Source organism: Misgurnus anguillicaudatus, chromosome 18, assembly GCF_027580225.2.
Source record: "Misgurnus anguillicaudatus chromosome 18, ASM2758022v2, whole genome shotgun sequence".
Lineage (NCBI taxonomy): Eukaryota > Metazoa > Chordata > Actinopteri > Cypriniformes > Cobitidae > Misgurnus > Misgurnus anguillicaudatus.
This window is the reverse complement of record NC_073354.2, coordinates 551381-573466: the sequence shown is the minus strand read 5'-3', so window position 1 is coordinate 573466 and position 22086 is coordinate 551381. Positions and strand designations below refer to the sequence as shown.

General features: G+C 39.9%; 1 protein-coding gene across 3 annotated transcripts in view; it reads left to right on the top strand.

Annotated features, from left to right (window-relative positions):
- The window catches only part of ddhd1b (DDHD domain containing 1b), a 269259-nt gene that overhangs the window by 165760 nt on the left and 81413 nt on the right, over positions 1-22086 (top strand). For all 3 annotated transcript variants that reach the window (XM_073855467.1, XM_073855466.1, XM_073855465.1), the window contains 2 exons: positions 14600-14664; positions 14868-15046. In XM_073855467.1, the coding sequence (XP_073711568.1) occupies positions 14600-14664; positions 14868-15046 (244 nt within the window). The remainder of the gene's footprint in view (positions 1-14599; positions 14665-14867; positions 15047-22086) is intronic.

Sequence of the window (22086 nt, the reverse complement as noted above, 5' to 3'; positions counted from 1 at the left end):
AGTTCAACACAAGCATATGTTATTCAAATACCAATGTAGTGGGGTCTACGTTTTTTATCCATTTTATTTTGATGAAGATGACACAACACAACATCGCGACCACATGAAAAGAGCTTCAACTGCTACAAAAATACAGATCTGTGAGCACCTGTGGAACCGAGGGCGCGAAAATACACACGAAACACACGTGATTGTTGTCATATGTTGAATCCGACCAATCTTGAAACAGCTGTGTCGTCATTACAGCCCGTGCAGCCCCTCCTCGGGAACCGCGCTGGCCAACCCAGGCGGCCGATCTCGAACCGCTCCCGCGGCACCCAAAAACCACATGACGCAGCCACGTGCCCGCAGCGCCAGCTTAAGTCGGACAGAAATACTAACCGGAATGCACTGCTTCAAGTCAGCCACCGATCGGTCTGCGCAGCGCCGCATGAAGTCGAACACACCTATGTATTTTGAGTGTTTAGGTGTGTTCGACATCGGCTGTGGCTGGATGTAACCGATCGGCGAGATTAGCCGCGTGCAGGCGGGGAGGAGCTGAAAACGGAGACGTGAAGTCGGACGCGCTGTGGTTCCCGTAGCTTGCTGCATTTACGTCAGGCATGGCTGATTACGTGCCGTTTGCTTGCTTAATCGCATTAAACATGATTTGTAAGATGTAAACTACATAAAAAGTCAATTATACTGTTTTGAATGTCCGTGTATGAGCATGAGTGGAACTGAAGAGGCTTACAGCAGTGTTTTACAAGAATAAAGAGTTCAACATAAGCATATATTATTTAAATACCAATGTAGTGGGGTCTACGTTTTTTATCCATTTTCTTTGATGAGAGTGACACAATATAACATCGCGACTACATGAAAATAGCTTTAACTGTTATAAAAATACAGATTTGTGAGCATTTGTGGAACTGAGGGCGTGAAAATAAACACGAAATACACGTGATTGTTGTCATGTGGTGAATCCGACCAATCGTGAAACAGCTGTGTCGTCATTACAGCCCGTGCAGCTCCTCTTCGCGAACTGCGCTGGCTTACTCAGGCGGCTGATCTCGAACCGCTCTTGTGGTACTTAAAAACCATATGACACTGTCACGTGCCTGCAGCGCCAGCTGAAGTCGGACAAAAATACTAACCGGAATGCACTGCTTCAAGTCAGCAGTGCGCAGCGCCACATGAAGTCGAACACACCTTTTGTCATATGATTTGTTTCTGTCACATGATTTGTTTCTGTCACATGACTTCTTAGTGAGCAAGTCTAATTAAGGTGAGCACCTGTTATGTATTTAAAGATGTTCCTCACTTATTGAGATTAGTGATGCAAAGTCCGATTCATTTCCGCGAACCGGCTCATTTCGGACAGTTCGGCTCATTGAACCGGTTCAAAAAGCCGATTTACCGGTTCCTGACGTCATCAAGAAATGACATCACTTTGCATACTGTATCAATGAAACATTCAAATAAAGTCGTTTGTGTCAACACATTAAAACATAAAAAAAAAAGTTTTTGTGAAGGCATATAGCTGATTTATTGCCTTTCATTCACAAGAAGTCAGTAATGTTTGTGGTCACAGTTTCAATCGCGGATGATAAATAATAAATGCCAGATACAACTGACCAGTTTTGACAAGCCTACAACTTGAATAAGATTCCTAAAAGTGATGTACAATTGCGGATGTGTAAGTATAAATAATAAATACACTTGTGTGTTAAACTCATTGGTCTTCCTTAAACAACTACAATATGATTTGCATGCACAATAAATCGTACCAAAACTAAAGCTTTTTAATAAACAAGCATATCAAGAAACTAATAAAAAAAAGAAACTTCGCGCTTCAGGCTCATTCAAATCCTCGATGATTCACACGCAGTGTCAGCAACTCATCTGTCAGAATCGTCGGCAATCCTCGCCTCGGCAATCATCGACAAAAATCGTCCGGTTCTTCAGTCCGACGTGCTATTTCGGCTGTGCGTCCTGCGTCATCAACCCGGAACCTATGCCCAAAACTAACGTTTGATTCAGTTCGATTTGTGAACCGGTTCGACCGGTTACTTCCTGAGAACCGGCTCAAAAGAACGATTCGTTCAAGAACCTAACATCACTAATTGAGATTGTGCCTGATGAAGACCTGAGGGTCGAAACGTTGCCTTTTAATTAAATACATTTTTGTATGGAGCAGTATTTTTCAGTGTGCGGACTTCATTTTGTATTTATTGCCACTACTTCTTCTAATATTTTTCAGTTCACAGTGTTATATTTGTGGCTGCATTTAAAGTTCTTTTTCACTTAATAAATAATATTACTGTCAAATATCTTTCAGATAATCAAAATACTGTAGTTCACTGTATATATTTGTTCATGTTTTATACAGGAACAAGTTTTAAGCACACCATAAAATAAGTATATCCATTTATTGGGCTAGTAGTACATACAGCTGTAGATACACACCAAGGTATTGGATCAGTTCTCGGTATCGGCTGATACCCTAAAGCCGGGGCTGGATTATCCATAGATGGGACTGAGCGAGTGCCCTGGGGCACCAGGCAATAGGGGTGCACCAAGAGTTCCAGACTGCGACCAAAATGTTTTTTTACTCACGCATGTGCGGACAACCCTGACAAAAATACGGAATGTGCGATCGGGTTTTAACCGCCAAATTGCATGACGCGTTAGTTAATGTTACCATGCACTCAGTTGAATCTACCGATGGGTCTATGCAGCCCAGCGTAAAGTCAACACATCTCACTCAGAACCATGAGAAGACGGACAGGTTTAGTATTAGATATTGCAGAGATGAGAGGGAGAGAGAGAGAGAGAGAGAGAGAGAGAGAACTTTTAGCCTACATTAACATCAAAAACAATATAGATGACAATAAAGGTCTACATCAGTGCTCAGTTAAAGAAAACTGGATAAAAGATGAGAAACGTGAAAGGATACAAGTATTTTTGGTCTGTGTATCCTATCAGAAATCAAATAATGAGAAACGAAAAATGGCTCGTGTTTCGTTTTTCCGTTTAATTTAACAAACGAAAAACTAGATTACTGCTCGATTTTTTATTTGTGGTGTACAAATCAGTTCGTGGTTTCTATATTTCATTTACAGCAGTGGTCGGCGCTTATAAACGCCCCCTTCATCCGACTCGCCAAACCACAGCCCGGACTCTTTCTGTCAGGCAGAAAAAGAGTCCGCAGGGTGCTGTCCGACGTGAAGCAGCATTCAATGTAAAAGGTCACGTTCTTCCTGATACCATTTTTTAAACCCTAGTTAGTGTGTAATGTTTTGCTATAATGGCATAAATAAGACCTGTAAAATGATAAAGCTCAAAGTTCACTGACAGGCGATATATTTTCTTCAATAGAATTCCTCTTTAAAAGCCTACAACGAACAGCCTGTTTGGACTACAGCCCTCTATTTCCTGCTTTAATGATGTCAGTAAAACAATTTGTTGACTAAACTCCGCCCACAGGAATACGTCAGTCACCAGCTTTGGCTCAAACGGCTCTGCTAAGCTAAGCTGCTATCGAATCACAGCACACTAAACAAACTACACAATCAGAACTTGTTACGTATTTCTGAAGGAGGGACTTCACATAACAAGGAAGACATCAGCCTGTTTAGAGGACAGTGAAAACAGCGCTATACAGATAAGTAAATTGTGTGGAAAAATACCGCGTTTTTTTACACGTGAAACATGAACACATGTTATATTGCCCACTATAAACACAATTAAAGCTTCAAAATCACAGACAGAACGGGAGCTATAAACTCTGCACGCAGCTGAAATATCTGAACACATAATTAGTGCTGCTGCAAAGCTTCGCCTCTAATGTACCACATTTAAAAGATTGCAAGCCAACAGTATGCTGACACATAGTTTGGTGTGTCATTTATTATGTGTCCAGGAGCAGTGTATAATTTTTGTAGTTTGCATCAAATGAAATTAAATATTACAATATCTCGCAGTCTTGCACTTGTATTTATTACACAACGGTGGGCGTGTGTCACACCCGAATAAAAAAAATAGATAGAAATAAAGTTCAAAAGTCAGACTGTACGCATGTTAGTTTAAACGAAATTAATAGTTTTTGACGTTTATAACATTCATGTTATAAATTAAGCTCAGTTATGTGCATGCATTTTTGTGAAATTGAAATAAATCATCAGATTATGTTTCTTTTTATGTTATGCCTTAATGTGTTTTTCTTTATATGTTTTATTTTTGTTATTTAAAATGTGGGTAACGCTTTAGATTACAGCCCGGAAGTACTGCATAAGTACAGCGAATTTACAGCGTATGTTTCTGTAATTATAGTATAATTATGAAGTATGTACGTGTAATTATAAGGGAACATTTTATAATATTTGGGGAATAAAGGGGTAACAACCAGGAAAAATACAAAAAATATATGCAGTAAAGTACTGTGTAAGTACAGCAAATTTACAGCGTATGTTTCTGTAATTATAGTATACTTATGAAGTACGTACATGTAATTATAAGGGAACAATTTATAATATTTGGGGAAGAAAGGGGTAACAACCAGGAAAAATACAAATAATATATGCATTAAAGTATTTTATAACTAAGGGCTAACTATTTCAATATTACATGGTATGTATGACTTATATGCTAAAAACGTGCGAAATTACAAATTATTATACAGTAAGGAATTCATAACTTCGGATTAACTATTCAATTAGGCCTACGTGATATGGCATAGCCTAAACATGCAAAACAATCTTATGTTTGAGAGTAATTTAGCGAGAACACACACATTCACTGAATTGGCTCGATCACACTCCTCTCCACATATAGCTGGTGTGTGGTGATTGCACTGGTGTCATACATTGATTCTGCAAACTGTGGGTCTTCATTCAATCATAGTCCAACATGATCTCACAAAGTTCCGTGGGATAGTCACGGAATTTTTTGCTAATTTTTCCGTGACATTCTCACGGATCTCCGCATATTTCCGTGGCCCTGCCACGGACTTTCTTTTCCGTGGCATTCTCACGGATTGGTTACTCAACTGCTTTTTCCTATTTTCAAACCATTGTCGCTTCGGTTTAGGGTTAGATTTGGTGCTTGCGTTACTTTGTCACTGAAAGTATTGGTTTATACAATTTTTTCTGATGTATTCTTTTATATTTTCTAAACTTTAATCAATTGTCACCTGGCATTGGGGTTAGAGTTGGGTTTGGGTAGGGATGTAATTTTATGAAAATCTAACCCTAAACCAAAGCGACAATGGTAAGAAAATAGGACAAAATGTAGATAAAAACGTCTCACTCTAAGGTTATAAAAACATAACGGTTCATTTTAAAAGGTCTTTATACACCCCTGATCATATAGTTTTATATATTATTTTGCATTTCTTTCAAGAGATCCTTCTAAAAATTACACAATGCACCTTTAAAATGACACGTATGTACTTTATAAGTACACTATAATTACAGAAATGTATGCTGTAAATTCGCTGTACTTACGCAATACTTTACTGCATATATTATTTGTATTTTTCCTGGTTGTTACCCCTTTATTCCCCAAATATTATACATTGTTCCCTTATAATTACACGTACGTACTTCATAAGTAAACTTAATTACAGAATAATTACAGAAACATACGCTGTAAATTCGCTGTACTTACACAGTACTTTCCGGGCTGTAATCTAAAGCGTTACCAAAATGTGTTATTATTTATATATTTGTTCAACAGTGGTTAATTTGTTTAAGCAATAAAATGATCAGGTAAATGGCCCAGAACAAAATCAGCTGAAAGTTTAAATAAAACATTAAACAATTTTTGTAATATTCTCAGTGTTTTTATATGTTTTCAGTTGAAATCCTGTCCTGTCCACCTTAGCAGACATATACCAATGAAATCATTTTAAACAGATTAAGTAACAGATTACATCCATTTTAATAAGGGTGTAAATATGACAGAGCAATAAGTCGCATTCGCTTACAGTCCAACTTTGAACTTTATTATTATTATTTATTCGGTTATGACACACACACACACCGTATGAAAAGAGGTCTGTGCTTGTCGACGTGTCAATATGAAAATTATTTTAACACTGTACTGTCAACAGAATAGGGAAAAATGTCACAGAAAAAAATTATTAGGACGTATTTCACTCATTATAAGCTAAATGGGAAAAGGAAAAAATGCCTGTAACTTAAGTTAACTTTAAAATATTTAACCGACATCTATTCTATCCTATTTAACAAAATAATGTTCCGAAGACCACGATGGATGTGCTCTCTTTTAAGGTGCGCTCGTGGCAACACCGGGATGCAAAGACATCTTGCCAGATTTAAAGGGCAGAATAAAAAAAACATTTAGGGTCAACGCAAAATGTAACAGAGAAACATAAATGAAATAGGACATTGTCTATCATTTAAAACTATTTCAAACATTCGTGCAAAAAGAAAGTCATTGACTGACAACGGATTCAGTACCGCACAGCTCCTCGGAGCTGGCTATAAGTGCGGAGCATACATGGCTTCTGATCTCTCAAATGTCGTAGAGGCAAAGCTTCGCATCACATATGTGTTCAGAAATATTTCTGCATCAGTTATTATGCGGAGTAAACATTTAATGCTGCTTCACGTTGGAAACTTTGACAGCACCCTGCTGACTCTTATTCTGCCTGACAAAAAATCCAGGCCGTGGTTTGGGCAATCAGATGAAAGGGGCGTTTTAGCGCCGACTACTGCTGTAAATGAAATATAAAAACCATGAACTGATTTGTATTCCACAAATAAAAAAAGGAAAAATTGAGCCGTAATCTAGTTTTCCGTTTGTTAAATTAAACGGAAAAACGAAACACGAGCCATTTTTCGTTTCTTGTTATTTGATTTCAGATAGGATATCAAATGACCAAATGATACACGGACCATTTTTATTGCCATGCAACTCATCTCATTACAATATGCTATCTGGATATAACTTATTGTATATGTATGTATCTTATACCTGGAATTAGTTAAGGGGATTGTATAATTCTTTGGTTCATAACTTCCTATTCTGAAAGTTTCATCAATTGTGCATAAAGACATGTCTATTTAGTATTTTTTTTATTAATGCAGTTATTTTGGGAAAATGTGAATATTGCATTGCAGACTGATTCAAGGTGTGCTCTAAATTTTCTGCTGGCGCTCCTAAAATTTTCAGTCAGGAGCTACAGTGCTCCTAATAACAAAAAAGTTTGTCTGGAGCTGTGAATGACTAGAATTTTAAAATAAATATATACAGTATTTTTTTGAGGGGGCACTCAAATGTGTTAATCCGGGCCTGCCTGAGCCCAGGTATCAGAATCTGTATCGGGGAGAGAAAAATGGGATCGGAACATCTCTACTTTTAAAGACAACCTTGGTATTTATACTTTTTCTGGATTACTCACATTTCTATTAGGACTGAGCGGGAAACTTACTAAGGACTAACAAAAGACAGTCAGCTAAGTGATGGAAATTTTGTATTTACTATTTTTATTATATGCACATGAATTTAATCCTGTTGCATGTAATTCAGCTGTCTTTTTATCATCTTAACCAAATTTTTCAATTTAGTAAAACACAGTATTTGAGTTTCTGAAATTTACTGTAAGGGTAACAATATTTAAAAGGGTAACTATATTGTGTGGTGAAATAGCACTTTTGGGAGTACTTCGACTCAGCGCAGTTACACACGTTTTATTTTGTGCCACCATACTTGCTCGTTTAACTACTTAAATAGGAAAAACGTTGATGTGTTTGGTCACTTCTAACTTTATCTCTTTTTGGTACCATTGAATGAATCGGGCTAAGCTTAATGCTATCAAAGTGTTGTCGCGCTCCACAGCAATGAAGTGCACAAACTAAGATGATAGAGGTATGTATCAACTCTTCTTAGTTAAGGTAATAACATAGTTTAACCGTCTGAGGTATAAGGAGTTTTAGGGCCCTAGGGAAGTTTTGACATGCACTGACATTTGTGCTTTTTTTCAGTTGCTTAAAAACATAATAATGGCAAAAGTCTCATAACACTGTGTTCAGCACAAACTGGGCTACAATATTATATGATCAACATGTACAAGTTTGTATTTTTGAGAGAAAAATGTTTATGCGTGGTTTTTGAAAAAGCACTGATATAAGTCCACCAAACTCATTCTAAACATGTTTTCCCAAGACTTGTTAAAACAGGATCTAGTAGTCTAGAGATTTTTCTTCAAAATGATGTGAAAATCATTTGGTCTACTCATTCACATGAAACAATATATTCATTTACAATTTCTAAGACACATTTGCTTGAGAAAGGCTGTATGCGTGGAGGCAGGAAAGCTCCTGAATAATCAGTGATTGACAGCTGAGAGACAAAAGAGTTGAATAATGAGCCACATAATGAGCCTTGTAGGAATGTTCAACAGGAATGTAACTTTCTCTGTAGTAAAACCATGATAAGATTTACTTGGGAATTTATAACAAAACATTTTCAATAGAATGTAAATACACACACATACTTGTGAAATTAATAGAAAATATTTCTATATATACGCACGCACACACACAGGTTTCCATGTTTTGTGGGGACATTCCATAGACGTAATGCATTTTATACTGCACAAACTATATATTCTATTCCCCTTACCTACCCCATTCCCTAACCCCAACCATCACAGAAACCCTTCTCCTACTTCACATTTTCAAGAAACATCATTCTGTTTGATTTATAAGCTTGTTTCCTCATCACAAAAACACTGATATTCCTATCTTTGTGGGGACAATTGGTCCCTACAACGTGATAATTACCAGGTACACACACACACATTTATTTATTTATATTAAAATATACTTTCACAAGTATACCTTTAAAAACCATAGTAATCATTGTAAAGGTACTGTTTGGCCATCGTAAAAATAAACACAGGGTTAGTGTTTGGTTGGCCAGCGAGAGTTTTACTTTTGTGCAGTAAACAGCTCAAAATAAGACCTGCTTATCGTTGTCTAGACTCTTTTTTTTGTATTTTTCTAATCATTATAGTAGAAACACAACAAGGGACAAGCCGTGATAAACTTATCAATGTTTATTTACAGCCCCTGCCATTACTCCCTCACGTGTTGATCATGAAAAGCAGTATGTGTGCACACGCGAGTGATCCTGTGTTTAATAAACTTGCTGTGCGAAGATATAAGCTTTGATGCAACTCAATTAGGATTGTACTGTTTGCAATCGTGTATTTTATAAGAATACCAAAAACCGTGTCGAATGTCCTGACTCGTGTGTTTGTGTATGTGTGTTTCCCTTCGCGTCAACTGTTTGATGGAAGACAAAGAAAACAGTCGCGAGATACTGGATATACTGACACACATACGCAAGTAAATAAGGATTTAGATGTCATGTTTGGTGCACTCGGATGAAACAACAAGGAGTGGAGAGACTGGATTGTGGATTGCGTATCCATTGACTGCAGGAGGCAGTGTTAAACGAGTTATGCATATGGATATCTCTTTTCGTTCACTTCAATGGCGCAGGGGTGTGGCGATCTCATTTCATTACAGTTAAACAGGTAACATGAGAAAGACGGTACCTCTCCTCCATCTCATACAGTTTACACCGAATGATAATATCTGTTTTCGATCTCACTTACATCATTTAAAAGGAGACATTCCAAGCATTATGTAGACATTTATCTTTTGTTTCTATGACAAGTATTCAAGTATGACAAGTTACAGTTCATTTTTCTGACGCGTTTCTGAAAGGACTTCACTGAGGAGAGAGAACAAAACCCGCATCACGTTTATTTTCTTAATTTTGCGAAAAGCACAACATTTTGTTTGGAGTGGACATAAAAAAAAACTAGACACTTTAACAATTTAAATGATGTATAAATCATATCGGTATGTCCCAAATCAGCAGAGTAATCTAAGTCTCTTTGCAAAGTGATTGAAGAATCGACCCCAGAGTGTTAATATGGAAAAAGGATAGACTATTCCTTTAAACATGTCATTTGATCTGTTTCTCTAAAGTTTAAGCATTAAGAGTGTTGTTTTGTTACAGATCATTTAAATGTGCTTGTGTGGTTTGGTCAAAAGGTAAACTTCTGAGTGTTTGTGGAAGTGTATTTTATTGTAACATGCTGAAAATCATTGTGCCTGTTTAAAACACTGGCAGTATGAGACCTAAAAGTCTTTATTTTTATTCCACATTCCACAATGTTCCCCATCTGCTGATAAACATGTATTTAGTATGCATAAAACAGATGATTGACTTTTTAATCTTGTTCAAATATATAATGCTGAACATCGCTAACTTCTTTCGTGAGAGAATCTCCCTCTTGATGCTCTGTCTTAACTACAGTGCGAGCGCTTGAGAAGTGTTTACATGGCCGCACACTGTGATTAAAAACTGTGTATGCCACCTCTTTTAATACAATTAAACTTGCTGCAATTATGAGATTAATCGAAGTATTGTGTTCACATGAGGTAAAGTATAATCGCAAAATTGCCAGAATCCCATTATACTCGCATTATGCGGGTTAGGGATAGGTGATATCTTATCGTTTGCGATATACGGCCAAACTTTATCCTCGCAATGAAAATCTGTCGCCTCGCGATAACAACGATAAATCTGTCATGACCCAGTTTCTTTCTCTCTCTCTTTCTTTACACACACACACACACACACACACACACACACACACACACACACACACAAACACATTGCCCGCTCTCATTACTCTCAGCCGCAGCTGTTTCCACTCTCTCCTCTCTCCACCTGTTCAGCCACCCGCGGTTCCTTTACCCAAGACTTATAATCCACCGGAGCCGTGGATTAACAACCCTCCTGTCTATTCGGGTGAGCCCACACAGTGCCGCGCTTTCTTAACCCAGTGTGAGGTGGCTTTCTCCCTTCAGCCGGTGACGTATGCCGGAGAGCGCTCGAGGGTCGCTTATGTCATCTCCCTTCGGGCTAGTTAACGCCCACTCCGTGTTTCAGGCTCTTGTCAATGATGTTGTCCGCGACATGCTTAACATTTTTGTGTTTGTCTATATTGACGACATACTAATTTTCTCTCCGTCTCTCCAGGTTCATGTCCAGCACGTACGCCGTGTGCTTCAACGCTTACGTGAGAATCGGCTATTTGTCAAGGCAGAGAAGTGTTCGTTTCACGTATCTTCGGTCACGTTTCTGGGTTCAGTAATCTCAGCAGAGGGGATTAGTATGGATCCTTCAAAGGTTCAGGCGGTGGCTGATTGGCCGGTTCCCGATTCTCGTGTCTCGTTACAAAGCTTCCTCGGATTTGCACATTTTTATCGTCGCTTTATCCAAAACTTTAGTCAAGTGGCCACCCCTCTCACCGCTTTAACATCTGTTGAGTCACGCTTTAAATGGTCAGAGCCCGCTCAAAGTGCTTTTGATCATTTAAAGTCACTTTTTACTACCGCACCCATTCTTATCACGCCTGATGTCACTAGACAATTCATCATCGAGGTTGATGCGTCTGAGGTAGGGGTGGGTGCTGTTCTATTGCAGCGATCTGCAGCTGATGGAAAGATCCACCCGTGCGCCTATTATTCCCATCGTCTCTCGCCTGCGGAACGTATTTACGATGTCGGCAACCGGGAGCTGCTCGCCATACGCTTAGCGCTCGGCAAGTGGCGACATTGGTTGGAGGGTTCTTCTATTCCCTTTATCATCTGGACCGACCATCGCAATTTAGAATATATCCGCTCTGCTAAGAGATTAAACGCACATCAGGCTCGTTGGGCATTATTTTTCACGCGCTTTGATTTTTCTATCTCTTACGTAGTCTCGCATTTCGTAATCCATCATCTTGGTCTGAGCAGCTCCCTTGGGCAGAGTATGCCCATAATTCGCTCCCGTCCTCTGCCACGGGACTGTCTCCGTTTCATTGTTGCCTCGGGTACCAACCCCCTTTATTCTCGTCACAGGAGGTTGATTCTAAATGCCCGTCTGTTCAGACATTTATTTCTCGGTGTAAACGAACCTGGAGAAGGGTGAGATCTGCCCTTTGCCGCTCTCATAAACGCATGTGGATTACTGCCAATAAACGTCGGATTAAGAGCCCCCGCTATTTGCCGGGTCAGAGAGTGTGGTTATCCACAGTAAATTTACCTCTCCAGTCTGAGTCTTGTAAATTGGCTCCTCGATTTATCGGACCTTTCCCCATCATTAAGATTATTAATCCTGTCGCTGTCAAGGTCCGTCTCCCGTCTAGTCTTCGCCGGGTACATCCCGTTTTTCATGTGTCTTGCATTAAGCCTGCCACCCGCTCGTCCCCTCGCTCCGCGCCATTCGTATCGAGGGGTCACCCGTTTACAGAGTCCGCAAGATTTTGGACATGCGTCGTCTGAGGCGTGGGCATCAGTACTTGGTCGATTGGGAGGGATATGGTCCTGAGGAGAGGAGTTGGGTTTCCCCCCAGGACGTCTTGGATCCTTCGCTCATTGATGATTTCCTCCGGTCTCGTCGGGCTTCCCCCTTGGGAGCGCCAGGTGGCTCTCCTTAGGTGGGGGGCACTGTCATGACCCAGTTTCTTTCTCTCTCCCTTTCTTTACATTCATACACACACACCCACACACACACACATTGGCCGCTCTCATTACTCTCAGCCGCAGCTGTTTCCACTCTTTCCTCTCTCCACCTGTTCCTCATCTTCTCTCATTAACTTAGGCTTTATCTATCATGCCCTGTGTTTGTCTTTTGTCAGATTGTTATGCAATATAGACGTGCTCACTTCTGTTCTGGATTAATACCAGCTATTCCTTGTCTAGTCCTGTCCTGTCTCGTGTGTAAGGAAAACATTGTTTGCTGTTGGAATTACCCCCTGCATTTATTTGTCATACACAGAACTGTGGCTCAAGAGAAACATTGACTGTACCTGTGTGGTGCTGCTGGCTGGCTTTGGCCGCCTCTTGCTCTCTCCGTGTGCCCAGTGAATCCCGCTGCCCTTTTGTTTGGCAAAGCCACGGAGGATATTTATGTTCTCGTTATTGTCAGACATCTGAAGACGTCTCAGTTATTTGTCCTTTGTTGTTGCTTATTGACTTTCCTGTGGCAAGCTATTAAATCATATTGACTGCTATCACTGCTTTTGGGTCCTTTCTACTCCATAACAAAATCTAGTTGATGATGTAGGCAGAACCTGTAAATGTAACATGAGCTTCTATTTTAACAGTTTCTCTGCCAACTGCTTTAGTCGAGCGGAGACTTTTATGCCTTACTTTGCGCTTACTTCCGCTTGTGACATTTATCTTTCATACGCGGAGACATGCGCACATGGACAAAACCGTGAGAAAGCCGGTTAAGGTGTTTACATGCCACGCGAATTCGGCGTAATGAGCAAAAAACTACCTGTGCCAATCGGTTTTTGTTTACGCTGTTTATGGGCTTTCCTAGATTAAAGAAAACCGTTTTACGCGTTTACATGACCCCATGTGTTATCAGTTTATTAAGCATAATTGGCGTAAGACATTGTTACTTTTCCTGTTTGCACTATTTTTGCACCATGAGAGTATAAATAAATACAGAATCTGTGTTTACATTTTAAACTTGTAATTAATTGTGTAATTGTTGTTGTGTGATGTTTTTCAGCAAAGTCACAGTGGAACACAAGTTAAACATAACCTAATCTGATATTTTACAGAAGAGAATAATTTATCGTCATTTTTATCGTCACCGCAACAAACAACTGAAATTACATTGATACATTTTTTAGGCCATATCGCCCATCCCTAATGCGGGTGCATGTAAACATGGTCATAGTGATCTTTTGGGATACGTGACATCATCTGCACAACCTCCATCCCCACCAGAATAGACATTCTTTGTGCCATTCACCATAATCAGTCATCTTTATAAACTGAAAGGCTAGGTTCAGGTAAATGTGCAATTGTCCATCTCAAAGTATTGTATTATGTAATGTAATGTATTATCTAAAATAATACTTTACTTTAACAAGTAATACACAGAAAATGATGCATGTACAACAACAACAGACTGCATAATAGTGCTAATGTACTGTCTTAACATATTATGGCTGTGTTACAATATGGTTTGTTTCTATTTATAAAACAGTTGATTCTGATTGGTCAATAGTTGTGCTTTACTCAGATTTGCGTTGTGCCTGATACGATAAAGCAGCTTCTCGTACCCTTCTGCTGACTTAAATATTTCTGTTTTACATTTATCAGGGGGTCCCTGCTTCATGCCTCTCTCATCTAAAGTGTCATGGCCAGAAAAAATTAAGACCCTTAGTGCAGTTTTTGATTTTTCAAGGGCTTCACACCATGGGGTGCTGCAGCACCCTTCCTGCAGCTATGATTATGATCATACATATACTATAGCATATACAGTATATATATATATATATATATATATATATATATATATATATATATATATATATATATATATATATATATATATATAAAAAACACACCATTTAACAACCTAAGGGTTATTTAAGCATTTATTTGAGAAAAACCCTTTTCTTCTTTCAGCTACCTCCCAGCTTAGCAGAAGGGTTAGTGTAATTAAACAGGCTAAACATTTTGTAGACAGAATAACTGAGTTATGAAATGCTTTCCTGCAGGCATACAGACTAGAGCCCCTCATCTTAAAGCATTACAGTAATATAGCGCCTGTCCAGATCAACTGGTGAGTAAAATATTTAAAATATGTGCAAAAATCTACATGTTGTCTTAAAAATCCAGTCAGTAATAATGTTTGTGAATCCTTAATGACCAATTGATTAAAACAACAAGTGAATCTAAATAAACTGCATGCTCTGATTATACTTTTTAATTCCAGTATAATATCTTTTGACACGTTTGTACATATGTGTGACCATTGATTTTTAGGTGCAACACAGCCAGCCCCACACCGTATGATCAGATCCGTCCTACTCTACTGAACCCATTAAAGGAAAGTAGTTCTGTGTCCGATACTGAGAGTCTCCCAAGCCCTTGCACCTCCCCCCCACAGCCCCGCAGACACTATGGCGAGTCAATTACAAACCTGGGCAAGGCCAGCATCATGGGTGAGATGGACAAAGAAAAATCATTAAACTCTAAGTTTCAGTTTAATGTACCTTGAGTAGAAAGACATCTGCAGGGTGTGTAGCATGTGAATTTGAAGTAAAATGAAGTATTAAAGCCATAGTTATCGCCACGAAAATTATCTTATGAGTGGCCCATCCTCGAGCCATCTGAGTTACATATGTTCATCCTTTTTCATTCGATCCCATATTCAGATATTTTTGAAAATGTCTTAGCTCTTCTAATCTTTACTATGGCTGAATATGATATCTGGCTCCTTCAAGTCCAAAGAATGTGCATCCATCCTTTACAAAAGTAATCCACACGACCAGGGCTTCTGAATCGATGCGATTCTGTAAGAGAAATATCTATGCATTTAGGAAAGAATATCAGCGTAGGATACGCACTTTTCATAGTGACGTATGACGAATGCGGAGGCACAGAGCAGGGAGTAAAACAAATCCCCGCATTCATCATACGTCACTGAAAAGTGGGTACACTAAGCTGATACGCACTCCTGAGTGCAGAGGAGTCTTAAATGGGTCATTGGATGAAAATTGCACTTTTTAAGCTTTTTATGCATGTACAGTATTGTTCAAAATAATAGCAGTACAATGTGACTAACCAGAATAATCAAGGTTTTTAGTATATTTTTTATTACTACGTGGCAAACAAGTCACCAGCAGGCCCAGCAGACTCCCAGAAAACAAACAAGACCCAGCACTCATGACATGCACGCTCCCAAGGCTGTGCAATTGGGCAATTAGTTGAAAGGGGTGTGTTCAAAAAAACAGCAGTGTCTACCTTTGACTGTACAAACTATTTTGTACAAAAAAAAAATTTTCTGGGATTTAGCGCTCCTGTGAATCACTAAACTAATATTTAGTTGTATGACCACAGTTTTTTAAAACTGCTTGAAATCTGTGTGGCATGGAGTCAACCAACTTGTGGCACCTCTCAGCTGTTATTCCACTCCATGATTCTTTAACAACATTCCACAATTCATTCACATTTCTTGGTTTTGCTTCAGACACAGCATTTTTGATATCACCCCACAAGTTCTCAATTGGATTAAGGTCTGGAGATTGGGCTGGCCACTCCATAACATAAATTTTGCTGGTTTGGAACCAAGACTTTGCCCGTTTACTAGTGTGTTTTGGGTCATTGTCTTGTTGAAACAACCATTTCAAGTGCATGTCCTCTTCAGCATAGGGCAACATGACCTCTTCAAGTATTTTAACATATGCAAACTGATCCATGATCCCTGGTATGCGATAAATAGGCCCAACAACATAGTAGGAGAAACATGCCCATATCATGATGCTTGCACCTCCATGCTTCACTGTCTTCACTGTGTACTGTGGCTTGAATTCAGAGTTTGGGGGTCGTCTCACAAACTGCCTGTGGCCCTTGGACCCAAAAAGAAAAATTTTACTCTCATCAGTCCACAAAATGTTCCTCCATTTCTCTTTAGGCCAGTTGATGTGTTCTTTGGCAAATTGTAACCTCTTCTGCACATGCCTTTTTTTAACAGAGGGACTTTGCGGGGGATTCTTGAAAATAGATTAGCTTCACACAGACGTCTTCTAACTGTCACAGTGCTTACAGGTAACTCCAGACTGTCTTTGATCATCCTGGAGGTGATCATTGTCTGAGCCTTTGCCATTCTGGTTATTCTTCTATCCATTTTGATGGTTGTCTTCCGTTTTCTTCCACGTCTCTCTGGTTTTGCTCTCCATTTTAAGGCATTGGAGATCATTTTAGCTGAACAGCCTATCATTTTTTGCACCTCTTTATAGGTTTTTCCCTCTCCAATCAACTTTTTAATCAAAGTACGCTGTTCTTCTGAACAATGTCTTGAACGACCCATTTTCCTCAGCTTTCAAATGCATGTTCAACAAGTGCTTCATCCTTAAATAGGGGCCACCTGTGTCACGGTGATCCGTGTCATGTTTTGTGTCTGTTCTATATTGTCATCACCTGGACACTTGTTAATTATCATCATTCATTCCACCTGTGTGTCATTAGTCTTTGTGTATTTATACCAGTGTTTGTGTCACACTCATTGCCGGATCATTGTCATTACAACTCTGTCTGTTCCCTGTGTTGGATGTTCCTGTTTTACTTACCTGCATGTTGTTTTACTCCTAGTGTTTTGTTTCTTATTTATTATTAAATGGTATCTATTTATTGTGAACTTTGCGTATGCATCCTACTTCCTGTCTCTCCTTCCGTGTCGTGACGGAATGGACGCAGCAAGTTCACAGAGGGCGGCTCCCCCAGGAGTTTCGTCGAGGGGGAGTAGTGACATCGGGGTTCATTCCCCATCAGCCCCGATGTCTCTTGGGGACCACCGTGAGCGATCGCTCGCTCCTGCGGGCCTGCGGGAGGAGGATCGGCCCAGGCGGTCCCCCAACGGTTGAGTCGTCGTCGACAGTCCCTCGGAGGTCCACCGTCCCGCTCGTAGGGGGATCCGGAACGGACCACGCCCGATCATTTTCCCCGGGGTGGCTACCGAGTGAGGGTCTCCATTTCCGCGATGGGACGGGAAATGATTTCCGGGGGGCACCTCATCGTCGACGATTCCCAGAAGGGGGGTAATTCGTCTGCCTCGGTTCTCGGAGCGATCGCTCCGGTTCTCCTGGCGCAGTCCGGCCAACCGTCCTGTTGGTCTCATCCCGCCGGCTGCCGGCTTCGCCAGGGTCCCCAAGCCCTCCACCCCTCCCTTGGACTCTCGCTACCAGACTTTGTTTTGTTTTGTGTTTATGTGAGTGTCTGGTAGCCACTCGTAGAGGGAGGAGTTATGTCACAGTGATCCGTGTCATGTTTTGTGTCTGTTCTATATTGTCATCACCTGGACACTTGTTAATTATCATCATTCATTCCACCTGTGTGTCATTAGTCTTTGTGTATTTATACCAGTGTTTGTGTCACACTCATTGCCGGATCATTGTAATTACAACCCTGTCTGTTCCCTGTGTTGGATGTTCCTGTTTTACTTACCTGCATGTTGTTTTACTCCTTGTGTTTTGTTTCTTATTTATTATTAAATGTTATCTATTTATTGTGAACTTTGCGTATGCGTCCTACTTCCTGTCTCTCCTTCCGTGTCGTGACAACCTGATTCACACCTGTTTCTTCACAAAATTGATGACCTCAGTGATTGAATGCCACACTGCTATTTTTTTGAACCCACCCCTTTCAACTAATTCAACTAATTGCCCAATTGCACAGCCTTAAGAGCGTGCATATCATGAATGCTGGGTCTCATTTGTTTTCTGAGAATCTACTGAACCTACTGGTAACTTGTTTGCCACGTAGCAATAAAAAATATACTAAAAACCTTGATTATTCTGGTTAGTCACATTGTACTGCTATTATTTTGAACAATACTCTAGGTATGTTCTTGACATGTCTGCAAACTCCGTAAAGTTGAAAATGAAACACGCAGACAGTGTCTTATATGCTTTCTGAGTCTGAAAATGTGCCATTCAGCAAGCTGTTTCAAAATCGTGTTGTACCTACGGAGGCAACTACCTATTTGAATAAAACCACCCCGAGCCATATTTGGAGTCCCTCATATGAGTGTAGACAGGTAGTGAAGTTAAGCTAATGAAGGTACAGTTATTGTCAGCAGCAAGCAATGAAAAGATTGTGGGGTGCAACGTGCTCCTTGTTTGGATGCAGTGGCTTAAATGCGTTGCTTCATTGATAACCATCCTCAGATGATGTTAGGTCCAAATGGCTTGAGTTTATATACAACCCCAAATCAGAAAAAGTTGGGACACTGTAGAAATTGTGAGTAAAAAAGGAATGGAATATTTTACAAATCTCATAAACTTATATTTTATTCAAAATACAATATAGATAACATATCAAAATTAGAAAGTGAGACATGTCATGCCAAATATTGGCTCATTTTGGATTTCATGAGAGCTATACATTCCAAAAAAAGTTGGGACAGGTAGCAAGAAGATGCCAGAAAATTTACATATAAGGAACAGCTGGAGGAGGACCAATGTTTAGGAATAGGAATGTTGTTCCATTCTTGTCTAAAACAGGCTTCTAGTTGCTCAACTGTCTTAGGTCTTCTTTGTCGCATCTTCCTCTTTATGATGCACCGAATGTTTTCTGTGGGTGACCGATCTGGACTGCAGGCTGGCCATTTCAGAACTCAGATCCTTCTTCTACGCAGTCTTGACATTGTAATTGATGCAGTATGTGGTCTGGCATTGTCATGTTGGAAAATGCAAGGTCTTCCGTGAAAGAGACTGAATGGGAGCATATCTTGTTTTAGAACTTGGATAAACCTTTCAGCATTGATGGTGCCTTTCCAGATGTGTAAGCTGTCCATGCCACACGCATTCATGCAACCTCAAACCATCAGAGATGCAGGCTTCTGAACGGAGCGCTTATAACAATTTGGGATGTCCTTGTCCTCTTTAGTCCGGATGACATGGCGTCCCAGTTTTCCAAAAAGAACTTCAAATTTTGATTCATCTGACCACAGAACAGTTTTCCACTTTGCCAAAGTACATTTTAAATGAGCCTTGGCCCAGAGAAAACACCTGCACTTCTGGGTCATGTTTAGATATGGCTTATTTTTTTACCTATAGGGGCGGTTTCCCGGACAGGGATTGGACTTGTCAAAGACTTAAACACTTTTAAGAGCACTCCAAACTGAAAACAACTGGCACTTACATATCTTAAAATACATCAGTGCCCTTTGTTTTACCTCAAAATGCACACAGGTAATGTTTTTAGTAAGGCATGTTTGTTAAAACTAGTTATATTTCCTAATTAAACTAAGCCCTAGTCCTGGATTGGGCTGGTCCTGGTCCGGGAAACCGCCCCGTAGAGTTTTAGCTGGCAACGGCGAATGGCACGGTGGACTGTGTTTACTGACAATGTTTTCTGGAAGTTTTCCAGAGCCCATGTTATGATTTCCATTACAGTAGCATTCCTGTATATGATGCAGTGCCGTCCAAGGGCCCAAAGATCACGGGCATCAAATATGGTTGTCCAGCCTTGACCCTTATGCACAGAGATTGTTCCAGATTCTCTGAATCTTTGGATGATATTATGCACTATAGATAATGATAATTTTAAATTTTTAGCAATTTTTCTCTAAGAAACTCAGAAAACTACAGTTGAAAGAAAAAGTATGTGAACCCTTTGGGCTTACTTGGATTTCTTCATAAATTGGTCATAAAATGTGTTCTGATCTTCATCTATGTCACAACAATAGAGAAACACAGTCTGCTTAAACTAATACCGCACAAGCATTATACATTTTCATGTTTTTATTGAACACAACATGTAAACATTCATAGTGCTGTGTGGAAAAAGTATGTGAACCTTTGGGTTTAATAACTGGTTGACCCTCCTTTGGCAGCAATAACCTCAACCAAACGTTTCCTATAGTTGCAGATCAGACCTGCACAACGGTCAGGAGAAATTTTGGACCATTCCTCTTTACAAAAGTGTTTCAGTTCAGTAATATTCTTGGGATGTCTGGTGTGAATCGCTCTCTTGAGGTCATGCCACAGCATCTCAATCGGGTTGAGGTCAGGACTCTGACTGGGCCACTCCAGAAGGCGTATTTTCTTCTGTTGAAGCCATTCTGTTGTTGATTTACTTCTATGCTTTGGGTCGTTGTTCTGTTGCATCAACCATCCTTAGTTAAGCTTCAGTTGGCGGACAGATGGTCTTAAGTTTTCCTGCAAAATGTCTTGATAAACTTTGGAATTCATTTTTCCATCGACGACAGTAATCCGTCCAGGGCCTGAGGCAGCAAAGCAGCCCCAAACCATGATGCCTCCTCCACCATATTTCACAGTTGGGATGAGGTTTTGATGTTGGTGTGCTGTGCCTTTTGTTCTCCACACATAGCGTTGTGTGTTCTTTTCAAACAACTCAATTTTGGTTTCATCTGTCCACAGAATGTTTTGCCAGTAGTGCTGTGGAACATCCAGGTGCTCTTTTGCAAACTTCAAACGTGCTGCAATGTGTTTTTTGGACTGCTGTGGCTTCCTCCGTGGTGTCCTCCCATGAAATCCATTCTTGTTTAACTCTTTCACAGCCAGCGTTTTTTAAAAAAAAGTTGCCAGCCAGCGCCTGTGTTTTTTATGATTTTCACAAAAGTTTAATGCCTTCCAGAAAATGTTCTTCTTTAAATCTATAAACATACAATATATCAAATGAAAGAACAGACCCTCTGCTTTAAAAAAAAACGTTTCATTCTACCTTCAGTAGTTCTTTTGTAATCAGCTTTTGAATATGGGTAGGTTTCTGCAAAAACAAAAAGCAGAGATTTTCAGACTTTTCATAGAGTTCCCATTCAGAGCAATCTTTAAAACAGACACAGACATGCAGCTGCTTGCCATAGGGCAAAACAATACGGGTTTAAAAAGTTGCAGAAGGGCGCCACCTGGTGGATAATAGCGGTATTGCGGAAAGACGGAAATACTCGTCATTGGCGGGGAAGCGTTTTCTCTTGATTGACAAGATATCTCGTCAATGGCGGCAAGAGAGTTAATGTTTTCCTCATTGTAGATTTGTCAACAAAAATGTTAGCATGTGCCAGAGATTTCTGTAAGTCTTTAGCTGACACTGTAAGATTCTTCTTCACCTCATTGGGCATTCTGCGTTGTGGTCTTGCAGTCATCTTTAGGGAGCCTAGGGAGTGTAGCAGCAGTGCTGAACATTTTCCATTTGTAGACAATCTGTCTTACCGTGGACACATGGACATCAAGGCTTTTAGATATACTTTTGTAGCCCTTTCCACCTTTATGTAAGTCAACAATTCTTGATCGTAGGTCTTCTGAGAGCTCTTTTGTGCGAGGCATGGTTCACATCAGACAATGCTTCTTCAGAACAGCAAACTCAAAACTGGTGTGTTTTTTACTGGACAGGGCAGCTTTAATCAACACATCCAATCTCATCACATTGATTGGACCCCAGGTTGGCTGACTCCTGGCTCCAATTAGCTCTTGGAGAAGTCATTAGCCTGAGGTTTCACATACTTTTTCCACCCTGCACT